This window comes from Falco peregrinus, chromosome 5 (assembly GCF_023634155.1).
Source record: "Falco peregrinus isolate bFalPer1 chromosome 5, bFalPer1.pri, whole genome shotgun sequence".
Taxonomy (NCBI): Eukaryota; Metazoa; Chordata; class Aves; order Falconiformes; family Falconidae; genus Falco; species Falco peregrinus.
This window is the reverse complement of record NC_073725.1, coordinates 90,409,178-90,422,455: the sequence shown is the minus strand read 5'-3', so window position 1 is coordinate 90,422,455 and position 13,278 is coordinate 90,409,178. Positions and strand designations below refer to the sequence as shown.

General features: G+C 39.0%; 1 protein-coding gene across 6 annotated transcripts in view; it reads right to left on the bottom strand.

Moving 5' to 3' along the window:
• Positions 1-13,186, bottom strand: part of KCTD5 (potassium channel tetramerization domain containing 5) — a 37,044-nt gene extending 23,858 nt beyond the window's left edge. For 5 of the 6 annotated variants that reach the window (XM_055803840.1, XM_055803843.1, XM_055803839.1 and 2 more), the window contains exons 1-4: positions 12,909-13,180; positions 2,896-3,004; positions 1,680-1,771; positions 446-541 (exon numbers count right to left, since the gene is read on the bottom strand). In XM_055803840.1, coding sequence (XP_055659815.1) covers positions 446-541; positions 1,680-1,771; positions 2,896-3,004; positions 12,909-13,142 — 531 coding nt within the window. In that variant the 5' untranslated portion in view covers positions 13,143-13,180. Of the gene's footprint in view, positions 1-445; positions 542-1,679; positions 1,772-2,895; positions 3,005-12,908 lie in introns of all 6 variants that reach the window. The other variant, XM_055803838.1, reaches the window with a different exon arrangement.
• Between the last annotated feature and the right edge of the window lie 92 nt (positions 13,187-13,278).

Genomic DNA, 13,278 nt, shown 5'->3' with positions numbered 1-13,278 from the left:
CTGGTTACATTCACCCTCCTACGTGTATCTGTCCTTTATCTGAAGAACCCTTGTTTGGGCCTGACAAACATTCATCTCCCAAGCTAATCTCTTTTACTCAGAGCTCTTTATATCTGACCTACCATTTGTATAAACTTGTAGTAGTTAATTTTAATTTATTCACCTTTCAAATGCTCGTGTGTAACCACTGAAGAATTAAGCTTCAAACATGATGTAGATGTTTTTATAGAAAGTTAGCACAATGTACCTCCTGGGAAGCTACAATTTTGTTGTTCTCTGACAATAATACAAATATAAAATTTTAACTTAACTATGTATCTTTATCTATCCAATTTCTGAAAATGACTGGACTTAAAAAAGATGCATAGAATTGACTTTATACTCCTCTTTCACATAATGGAATTTTTAGAAGACTTTGTAACTATATCCTGTATGGTTTTTTTACCTGTTCAAATTTCCAGCCATCGGACATTGTGGAAACCATTTGAGTGAGTTCCTCTTCCTGGCACTGCAGCACCCTGTACACATGTTTGACTGGCACCTTCAAGAAGAAACATAAGATGCTCAATACAACATGGACTTCACTGTGTTTGTGACTTGTCTAAAGTTACCCTTCCTCTTTAGAAACAGTAAACAACAACACCTTGAACACTCCGCCTTTCAAAAGAAATCTCATCTGTTCAGAATCACCTTGCAGAAGACTCAATGCTTAACAAATGTTTCAGGGACTAAAAGTGCTACTTAACAGTTACAACAAAATATTCTTAAGACTTACCTATCATTCCATGTGGTAGCAAACCACATCATTCAAAATCAAGGCTGAGGTTCTGCAGAGGCTAACTTTATGGAATGTCTGACCATATTCAAAAGTCTTTTATTTCCCTATCAAAGTTTCCCACGCAGAGCAACAAATAAGTAGGACCATTTCAGCTGAAACCCTTTAGAAAATGCTATGAGAGCAACTCTGCTATCCCACAACCCGACTTCAAGAGAAATCTGCAACATGATTTTGTAATGTCTCCATGAGCGCTCAGTTATCAGGGAAGGCCAGAGTGGCAGAGCTAAAGAACAAACTTGAATACTTTCTTTACTTAACAATTCCCCTATCATATTCACTTCCATGAAGAAATAATCATGAGCTGCTATGAGAAGAGGCAGATTCTTCTTAGCTACATAGCACTACAAATAAAGAAACTAACTTTGCTACAAAAGCGTATCACAGGAGCTGAACAGCATCAGTACATATGCTGTATAAACACACTGTATAAACATACAGTATAAGTAACAGTTGTACTGTAGGTAGGCAATCTCATCATATTCAGAGTATTTAAACATGAGAAAAATATATTCTGCAAAAGCTGTTTTCTAAAATAACTATTTCCAGAAATTATATTATGACAAATTCTGCTACTACCAGACATTTTTGATCAATTCTTTAGAATGTTTTCTGTTTTTGAACAAGAACTAGAACCATACGTCTGTGTCCTTTGTAAGCAGACTAGCAGGTACTGGCGATTTAGAATATTAGTCTTTGCATCCTAATAGTTCCAGCTCAGCCAGTGATGGAAGCCATGCAGTACCTTACTGGGGAAAGGAGCAGTTAAGGAAAACAAAAATGGAACCCACCCACTACTTGCCATAGAACAAATAATCAAAACCACACTAGAAAACAGCCTCACCTGTGAGATCTTGCTGTCTCTTTCTCTTATTTTGTCCTTTACCAATTTTATTAGTGATGTGATATTGTAGAATTCAGCCTCTTCCAGTACACCTAGTATGAGAACATTTTTTGGAAAGACAGTGTAACCAACGATTCCAGGCCAAAACCCCAACCAATTCCTAAGATTATCTTCTCTATGGCTATGGAAAATGATTTCTCTTGCCCTAGTAAAAGTTTGTTTACCAGCCTAACAATTCTGGCTTTGTTCAGGCACATGTAGTTCAAAGTTTAGCTCATTCTGACAAACTGTCCTAAAAAACCCCCAAAGAAAACTGATGCCATTTCACATACAGAATGAGAGGCTGGACACAAAAAAAAGGAGCACAAATGCCATTCCATAGCAGACCGACTGATCACCACAGCTCAGCCCCTGCCTCAGGCTGGAATACGAAACAGAAATTAAAACAATCCCACTGGAAAGCTCTGCAGCTCCAAGCGTGCAGAAAATTTTTCTTCCTGTCGTTTGAGATATCAGACCCTGAAACAAAAGCTTAAAGATATATACTGCAGACTGCTCCCACTCACATGTTCAAGCCTTACCTGTTCTCCACACATACTATGTGTTTAACAATGCACATGGAAATTATGTTTCACATTATTTCCTGCTAGTATTGTTAGACTGTGTTTCTCTTTGTCCAATTTCTTCAAAACCTTATTAATACAGTTTTAGTACTACATGGTTTAAAACAGTCATCCTCCATTAGTGTAAAGTAGATCATCAGTTTGGGACAGGGAGGGAGAAGCTGGGGTCAGAATTTACTCTTCAAAAGCATATTCCACACATCTGAACAACCCAGAACTGCACTCTTACTTCGCTTTACGTTTTCTAAATCTTGTTTTGCAGCCAGTATTCTTTTGCTTGAATCCAAATATTTCACACAGTCATGCAGAAAAGATACAAGATTATACAATAATGGGCATCTCTCCTCATACTTGAATATTTATGCTCTCTTTCTAACTGGGGATGGGGGTTGTGAAGTCAGGAATCATACTCAAAACACTCAAATTACAGCATATACTATAACTGCATGATACCCACCAGCTTCACTTGAAACAGATCGAAATGCTACACTGATTAAAATTTACCATTTACTTGTAAGTTAATTTTGGTGACTCAAAAGCAATGAAAATAATAAGCAAGTGACAAGAAAGCAGGAGATTTAGTAACATCTTACCTTCCTCAGCCAGGTCCTTGTTAATAACCAGCTTCCCATGTCTGAGATAGTTCAGCACTGGCCCAAAGTAGGTTGGGTCTCTGTCTATTAAATAGGCACCCGTTTCATCCTAGATTAGAGAAAAAAAAACACCAACCAAACAAAAACAAACCAAACAAAACCCAAAACACACAAAAAAAACCCCAAGCAAACAAACAAACAAAGCCAAAAACCCCACAATGATTTGAACATCCAAGCAGGAATTCAAGCTAATATTCAGCTTTGCATCTGAATAGCAATTAGGTATTCAGACACAGTCACATTCCTTAAAGCCAAATTTATTAAACGCATTATAAGGAATTTAACAACAAAGTTGTAATTGTATCAGACTGATCACTTGATTCAATCATGTACTACACAACTTCTCTTACCTGATCAATTCCCCCCAAGCCCTCATAAAAAGATTAATAACATTGTTAGCATGAAAGATCTAAGTAGTAAGTGAGAACACTGAAAATTAAAGTTAAAAGTAACACTTAAAAACAGGAAACTATCGTTTTGTTTGGAAACCTGAAGAATCAGAACAAAGGCTGTATTCCAGTGAGGTTCAAATACCAGCTTTTCTTTCTTCTTCTTTTTTTTTTTTTTTTTTAAATTTCATAGAATCACAGAATATCTCAAGTTGGAAGGGACCCATAAGGATCATCAAGTCCAACTCCATTAAAGGCAAACAAACCTATCTTCTCTTTAACCTCAACAGGTTGTTCTAAAAACATTTGGTTTTGTCTTAGCTCAGATGTACAAATACTCACAGGCTACTGAGAATGGCTGTGTACCAAGCAAGGGTTGTATGTGCATCTTCTAAAAAACCCAAAAGTATACTGAAGATGCAGTTCCTACCTACCTCACGCAGACAAAGAGAGATAGATCAAACTAACTGATGCTCAGTTTACTGAACACTGCACAGCATTTTGTGGAACACAAAATACAGTTCAAGAAATTCACCTGCATAGATGATATTCTTGACAAAGAGATAAAGAAGCAAAATTGATTATTTCCCACATAATTTAGAGTCTGTGTGTGAACACTTGTGATCAGTGCAGTACTGACATACTTTGTGCTAGCCAGAGGTCTAAGGAAGACTGGTAAGACAGATATCTCATAGATCCGCTGCTCCTCCTTTCTACTGTCCAGTGGATCACTGCCAGCATTAATCCTTTAGTACCTAAAGTTTTGGTGCAGTAGATATCCTACAGATATACGCTGGAGAGATGTGGCAGCACCCCAAATATTTTTTTTATTTATTCTTATTTCTAATATAGTAGTTTACAGAAGATACTAAAAAAGCATCAGTACTAACAACAAATCCTAGTTAAATTTGAATCATTCTCCCCCAAAACTACATGTGATAGTAATACCTGCTCTTCCACATGAAAAAACATTCTACTGACCCAATCCTTTGCATCTGGGCATTAATGTGGATAGGTACGATTTGAACCATGATACCTGAAGACTCTCTCTACTTAACAGTATCTAAAGTTCCTAAAATGTTTTATTGGAAAAAGGATGGTAGATGTCTTTTCAGGCACATGGATTTAGTTTCTGAATAACTGTGCTTGTCTAACCAGAGTTGGTAGAATGTAGAAAGACCACAGCCTGAACTACAAACAACATAAACATCCTTCTGTAGTTAAAAGCTAAATGCTTTACACACTCAGACACACTGCCATTTTAGAAATGAAGGGGTGTCATAGTTTATATAAAATTAACTGTTCAAGAAAATGGTAATATATTAAAACATGCTGTCAGTTAACCTACACTCAGAGCATACAGTGCTTCATGAAGTCTAATCACAATTTCTTCTGACCTAAACTCATAGTCTCACAGAAGCAAGACTATGCACCAAACCCAGTAGACAGATGAAGTACATAAAATGGTGTACTTTTAAGGGTTGACATTTAAATATATTTACAGTACCAAAACACTTCAAGAATGAACAACCTACAGATACAACCCAAAGAAATTAAATTAGCTGACAAGTGTATGAATTATAAGCTGAAAAGTATTATTTAATACAGGAACAGAAACCAGTGCAGTTGGAAAGGAAGATCTAAACCTGATGAAATGAAACACTGTTTTAAAGAAAACAGCACAGTCTTTGGTCATCAGTTGAACTGAATTAAGAAGCATACAGGCTTACAAAACTGGAATTCCTCTCAGTTAAGGGAAAAAAAGTCTCTAGAAACAAGCTTCTTCAATAAGATTATTGTAATCTTTTACACTACAGTGTTTTCTCACATCATTCTCTAAAGTCATGCTGGCCACCAGCCCTACGCCATTACAGAGACAGACAGGTAGGTCACAGAAGCAAAATAACTAAAAAGCTCTACAGGAAATCTCAAGTAACAATGGTTACTTCACTCCTTACACGAAAGGGCCAAATAAAAAAAAGCAGATATTTTTTTTTTGTCTGTTTACAGACTACAGTGCCTGAAATTACTCTTAACTGAGTAGATTTCTGTATATTACACAAGCTCCCAACAAAACCACAAAGGGAACAAGCTATGTCAGGTCTTCTCTTTCAAATTCTGCCTAATGAGGTCATCAGCAGACTGCATTACCTGAACTCCTTAGCCTAGCATGCACATAAGAGTTTATTATTAGCACTTGTACCAAAAATGCTTTACACATACTGACGACATCCACTCTATGAAATATAAGAATTGCATGTTTTCTACCTATCTTTAATCATTTTCCTCATCATCCACAAACTTTCTTTTTTTCCATGCTATTGTTCCTCACCTTTTTTTTTCTGTTACACTGTTCCTTTCCTGACCACTCAAATTTTCTTCCTCACCAAATTACCATCTAGAATCTATAAAAATGTTTAATCTTCACATCGATAAACACAAATGCTATACCAAACACGTGTACTACACCACACAAATCAAGTGCCATCTCACTAGTGTCATAGTTTACTCTGTGAAGCCTCTCCAGCAACTACATGTCTTCAAAAAATATTAAAAAAGAAGAAAAAAGGAACCCAAAAGTCTTACAATTTATGGTGTAATAGTAACTTCTTTTTTACATTAGTAATTATCAATAGTTAAAGTTTAAGAGCTCTGGCTAAGTTCTTACAGTGAGCAATCCAAATTCTGTCAACAGCATTCGCTTCAGTGTGTAAATTCCACGCAGAATTACGAGTAGACTGAACAATTCAGAGTAACTGGGCACTTGCATACCCATATTACAGATATGGAAAACATGCACTAATTAACATTCTTCCAAAGAGAATTATGTGTTTTGGACTTTGGACCTTACAACTCAGGTATCCTGTAGACTAAAGCCTGAGAGTCAAGCCCCAAAATGTAAAGAACATTTTAAAAATATGCAAAGAATGCACAAGCAAAAGAGCCACAAAACTGACTGCCTAGGTATCTTCCTATAGAAAATACCTTCTCACTCCTCCTTTACAGTAAGCTGCTTGATTATCCTTCAATCTGAAATCACCAAGAAAAGCCGATTATGCTAGATCTTTAAAGATGTTTATGTAAACATAAATCCAATAAAAGCTGACATAGTAATGTAGTCATCTGCTCCACTTAGAACTCAAAATATGGGTTATAAATCTTTGCACAATTTTGGGATATTGTCAGGATTGGCTTCATCCACACATACATGAAAACACACTGTATTCTCATTGTAATTCGCTTTTTGGACACTCTTTCTAAGGAAACATTTTTGTTTTATTGTACGGTATGAATAATAAATTGCACTTCAAATGTGATTTAGACAGTTTAAATGTGTAGCTACAGTTTGTGCCAGTGTAACTGAACTAGCCCTAAACTAGCTTGAATGTTAATAGACTGTGTTGCCCCAGCTATGCTACTTCCTCTGCTAACTAGTTAATTAGGTTTTTACAAGCTTTGAGCAAGTTTGAATCTTGACTGACACAACCAGTGTAGGTATTTTGAAGCCATTTCCCAGGTTTCAGGTGAATACTACAAACACCAGATAAATCCATATTCTAATAACATCTCGGTTTTCCCTCTTGTAGATGTATTCTATACAAACAGGCGTTAATGTTTACCAGAACAGCAGCTGAAACTCAAGTTTCCTCTCTCTTCAGTATAGTCACATCACCTCACGTTTCAACCTCATAGGTGTTCCATACAAATTGTGCTACTCTTCGTAAGGATGCTCAAAGCAAATGCTCCAGTCATCTTTCTGCATCCAACACAAAAGCAGTAATTAACCACATGGGTGTTTGTATCTTTACCCAGCTCTATTTTTGTACTAAATTCTTCCCTCTACCAAGAGTTTTTCCTTCCTTGTCCATAAGTACTAAACCTTTCCCATACCTGCTCCTTTTTACAAGGACATCATTTAAAAGACAACATTGCTGAGCTACAGTGAAGACCGTATTTGTTTATTGTCACTCTCCAACACCAATGTTTAGTCCAAGTTACAAATACCATGGAATTTTAGAGGAAGCCTAATAACTTGCTCTTAAATTTTCAATCACCTGGTTCAGCATACCAATGAAAAGTCAGCGTAGCTCAGAATTGTATTCTTTCTCCCTTAAGAATTAACCCTATTGTGTATCTACAGTCCAGCATTCATGGAGACAGGAGACTCAAAATGCACATGTATTTTCAAAGAATTTGAAAAATATTGCCAAAACATGTAAATGATCATGTATTCCAGTCTCAAACATTTCTACTTCAGTCTTTATAGAGACTGAGGCTCAAAAAAACCATCATGAATACTTAGTCTGATCTTCATTTAAAACATACACAGCACTCAATTTATTTACAGTGAAATTTAACCTTTAGAAAGCAATGATGAAACCTAGCCATTTTGTGCAAGCCATTCCGGTAACTAATTACTGTCACTGTTAAAAATATGTACTTTCTAGCCTGCACACCTATAGCTTCACGCTTCACTAGCTGGATCTTACAATACCTTTGCTAGACTGCACAGCCTTCACTTTTAAGATTTCTAGTCTCCATGTATGTACTTCTGGACTGAGAAGTCACTCCTTAAACTCCTTGCCAAAAAAATCCCCAGTTTTGCTCTTTACAACCTTCCACCAAATTGTATTACATCTTGTGACTACCCTCCAAGTTCTCCAATTTCTGCAGTGAACTTGAATTGTGAATACTAGAATCAGGTACAGGATCCCAGTAGGACTCAGAAGGAGGACCAAATACATACATCTCCCTAATCCCATTTAACCTTCTTCCTGAGAACTGCATTAATACACTAGCTGAAATGTCAAAAGTGTATTTCTAGTTAATTATCTTCGTTGAGGTCAAAACTGGTCCAAAGACTTCTCAAATACTTTTCCAGAATGGACACACTCCGAAACCACACTGCCAACTCTTGGCTCAAAGCCGTGTGCTTTTAGATATGTGGGTATCTAAAAAACTGACATGACTTACACATACTGAGCAAGCCGAAGTTCTACTAAAGGCAGCAACATGCACAGAAATACAACAGTATCTGGCACTAAATCTAGGTTTAGAAATAATTATCTCCCCTACCCCCTGTGCTTTTTAGATCTTGAGCTAGATGCCCAGAACACATTTTTCTCAAACTACATCACCTAAAAACTTTAAGCATCAGCAGACGGCCAGTACTAATCAAAACTACACTAATAACAAAACCCACCTAACTAGTCAGAAGTCTCGTGCACAAATAAGTTTACCTCAGAATAATGACTACAATTAAGTTACTTTTTAGTGCTGCCAGTAAGATTCTTCTAAAACACTCAGTGCTTGCTTCCTTCCTTCTTTAACAGATTCCACCTCAGTAGAATTATACTTAACTTTAAAAATGCATCAAAAATCAAGTGTGAATACTGTTGCCAAAAACCTTATTAAGAAAGGCTGACAGTCTTCTCACTTAGGGGAAAGTTTAAAGAATGATAGAACAGTTTATAAAAGAAAAACTGGTATATAGATAAAATAGGCAGATGCTGACACCAGGAAATACCTGGCAGTAAAACTTACAGTACAAGCATCAAGTAAGTTAAACAAGGATGAACAAGTGAGCAAGACTCTGCTTGTCTTATTTTTACGTACTCATCTCTAAAGCAAGATTTAAATACTCCAGAAAACAAAACCTATTGTGAACAGCAGGATGACCACTACCACTCATTCATTTGCTCAAATAATTCTCAAATAGTCTTAAATACAAAGAAGTCTTAAACAGAAAGATACGTACGACATTGTGAAACGTACCGAATTCAGAGAATCAACATCACTACCTCATTCCATTCAACACCAGTTTTGCCATAGGGTGTGCCAAGGTTTATCTTTCTTCTGTTGCAACTGAAAACATACCTGATTGCAAGACAGGCTGCACAGCTTTGTTCAACATTAGCACGTGAAATAATGTAAAGGCAAACGTGCCACCTTTCTTGAAGCCTTTCAATTCTTTTTAACAGCAAGCATTAAGGAAATCCTATGATTTATGCAAACAACAAAAACCCCCATGTTGGTGTAGAAATTCCAGTAGAGGAAAATCACTATGTATGCAACTGATACTTGTGAAGTGCAACCCATGAACTATTTCAGTTTCTTGTTCTCATTTCTAATAAACTCACCCATTCAACCTCTTTCGGAACTTCTTAATATATCAACATGATTAATTTTGGTATGCTTCACTGGTTGACTTTAGGCAGAAACAGCTCTATTATTAATTTTTGGGTTTGCTTACAGGTCTGTTCTTATCTGAGATAAGCATTTCTCATGGCTTCGTTTTCTAAAGATTCTGATTTGGCAATCTTGCAAAACAAGAGTGTGAACCAAACTTTTATCTTCACAGACATATATTTACTGGTGTACGAGTTAGTTTAATTACTGGCTCTTCTGCTTGGGTCTTGCTTCTAGATATGCAGTCTGCCCACACCCTTTTGTCAGCTGGGACAACATTAGAGGTCTCCACAAGCTGGTTTAACTTAAAAAATTATACCTCCTCTTTCATTTTTCCCGAGCTACATATCACATGGAGCATGATCAGGGGACTATGAAACGTGCCTATGAACTATAAAACGTGTTTTGTATTATGAGCACGATTCAGTATTAACCTCTTGAAAATACACCTAAAACTTCCCAAAGTGAGTTACTGAAGTGCATCCCAGACAAATTCCCCACACAGGAAACATGATATACATTGTTAAGGCTAGTTCTTCCAGAGGGCTGCGGCTATTGGTTTTGATAACGTCATCTGCTGGCCCATCCCTCAGGATTCTCCCTGCCCCACCTACTCGACATCCTCATCTGGAGGCAGAGGCAAGTATGTCTGGGGTGGGTGTTAACAGGCATCAGCCTACATACGAGCTCAAATACACATTCTCACTTTAAAGTTTAAAACTAGGTGTCTAAAACCCATGGGATTTTTAGGAAGAAAACACAATTTGGAATCAAACCCAGGGAATTACAGGTCAAAGACCAGATCTAATGCTCCAAGCTTTAAGAGGGCAGTATCTTTATCTGTTAGCTGCACCTTGTAAGAACGACTGATTTATGCGCACAAAATTGCGCTATGTGGTAGTCATTGTAAGTAATCTTTAGCATATGACTGAGAAAGATATATCAACTTACTATCAGGTTACAGCTCATAATGGCACTCCCAGAAGCAACACCATGAGGGAAAAAACAAATCTGTTACTATCAGATTTTGATTTACATGCACGTAGCAAAGGAGAAGAACCAGAGTCCAGGATGATAACACAAATACCATCAATTATTCCCTTGTCGTATCTGTGCTCATCAGTTAAAGGCATCTGATATTTCAAAACTAAACCATACAATCTATTGATATGCTATCATAACCACATGGTACATTCACAAACTCGTGAGACGTCAGGGAAGTCTTTTTTTCCTCTTGAAAGGAATGATATTTGTTACCATTCAGAGGGGAAAAAAAGGCATTGCTCAGATTACGGAGATGAAGATTCTAAAGATTCTGAATCAAATCCTTGGAAGAAAGGCTCTATGTGTTTAAGTGATCTTGGGTACAGTACTCTAAGAGGTAGGTCACTTCTACAAAATCCAAGATGACAAGTGACTGCAGGAACCGGGCTCTGAATGAAGTGAAAAATCAATGTCCACAGACGGTCAAGACAATGGAACATGAAACTCTGACAAACAGTGTACTGAAAAGAAGACCATAGCCCATATTTAACCACAAAAGACTTTGCTTTTTGTACATCAAATTGAAGACATCCAGGTTTGTAAGCCTAGAGAATACTTCTTTAAATAACAGGAATTTCCCTAAATCTACTTGTCTCATGCTACTGATCTGCACAATAATCTATTAAAGATAACTATACCAGCTACAATTTTCTTAAAAAGGCTACTTGGAACGAAAGGGCAATGCAATTTGTTTGTGCTTACTAAAGGGGTTTCAATAGACTTCTACAATGGCAAAAGAAGATGACAGTCATATCTAAGCAGCTCAAATAAAATACAGGCATGTTCCTTGTAAGCAAAGGATATATTTCTATAGCTGTGACTGCAGCTAGCTTTAAGTTGTCATGTATGCTATTAAAGACTATAACTACGTTAGGTCTACCAATGTGGAAAAAGAATTCATCGTCTCTCCATATTCTACCAAATAGCTAAATAATCTGAGCATAAATTTATGATTCCCAAAAAGGTAAGTACAGTAAAAAAGAAAATGTTTAGATTAGTAGCCTCATGAAATTTTTGCAAGATAGCAACACCTCACTGACTGCGCTTGTGAAAGATGATTTCATCAACTGGTGAAAAAAGGCAGCCAAATGCCTTAATTAGAACTAAAGCATTGCTTCTAAAAATATGCCTTCTCGCTGTCTCTGATGATATTGAGAGAGCAAGCAAACAAGCCCTTTTTTTCAGTGGAACACCTGAAACATGTGCCTTTTATTTAAGAAACCTTAGAAGAAAGCTTTCCTACTCCTGCCCAAGTAAAACCAGCTTCTGACACATCAGCAAGCTACCTACATTTTAAAAATGACTTTTATAGGTCAGTTTGAGCTAATCCTCTTCAAAAGAATCCAAACCAAAGCAAAGACAACAAAAGCCAATCCCCACACCACCACCACCATGCTTTAAGGTATTTTCTCTAATTCTAGAACACTTTTTTTATTCAGGTTCTGTTCTCTATCTTCTTAGGCGTTTAAACATCCTTTCTGGAAGTTATGCATGAGAAAATTTACTACCAGTCTCACTGAAAAAAAATAATTAGTTGACATATAAAAATCAGCTCTTTTATTTTCCACCTGTTGGTTATATGTTCAAGAGTTATAAGCTGTTCCCTTCTTTTCCTTAAGTGTATTGTACCCGGAGACCATTTTTGGCAGTTTTGTTCCAAAATCTCTTTCAGAGTCAGCATTAGATACAAATACTTTACATCCATTGCCGCATACCACTCCATAAATAAAATTTTAATCAGTAATTTTTCTTTCCCTACTAAAAAATGAGTCAGAATGAATACCAGAATACTCAGCATCACCCCGCATTTGCGGTCCATGCCGAATAAATGATACTTTTCTCAAAGAACTGGTGGAACACAGAACTCTACGGTTAAGTGAGAGCGGTTATTACCCGAAGTACTTTGATCTGCTTCTTGAAATTAAACAAGAGGATGATGACAGTGCAGAAATAACATACAGCGCGGGCAGACACTCCATTAAAACGTTAAAACTCAATCCGGTCAGACAACGTGAAGACGCAAGCAGACAATCGAGCGACCCTGCACGCCCTCCGCTGTGTTTACGAGCAGCTGCGTTACTCGGAAGGCGACGGCTCCGCCGGCCGGGGGGGCCAGCCCGCCCCCGCCGCCCCGCACACGCGCCCCTGAGGCAGCGCGGCCGCCCGTGCCCCGGCGAGCGGCCCCGGCCCCGCGGTCGCACCCCGCAGGGAGGGGACACGGCACGCCGAGCCCCGGCTCCCACGCGGGACCGCGGCACCGCCCGCAACGCTCCCTGGCGCGGCGGGGAGGCGGCCCAGCCCAGGGAGCGGCGCGGCGGGGCCCGCGCTCACCTTGTCCGAGTCCAGGTCGGGGTCGGCCTGGCAGAGGCGGAAGAGGAAGGACTTGGGGTCCCTGCAGAGCGTCTGCCGAGTGGTCAGGAAGCAGGTGCCCCCCACGTTCAGCCGCACCCACTTGCCGGGCACGGTGCCCGGCGGCGGCGCCGAGCTGCAGCGGCGGCAGGGCCCGCCCGGGCCCAGGCCGCCGCTCGGGGGCACCGGGAAATCGCAGTGGCTCTCCGCCGCCATCCTCGCCGCCGCCGGAAGGGTCCGCCCCAGCTACAGGTCCCCGGGCGCGCCTCCCACCGGAAACGCCCAGCCGAGACTGCCCCCCCTGCCCCGCCCCGCCCCCGATGGCGCCCACAGCGCCGCCCCTGGCCCGGAG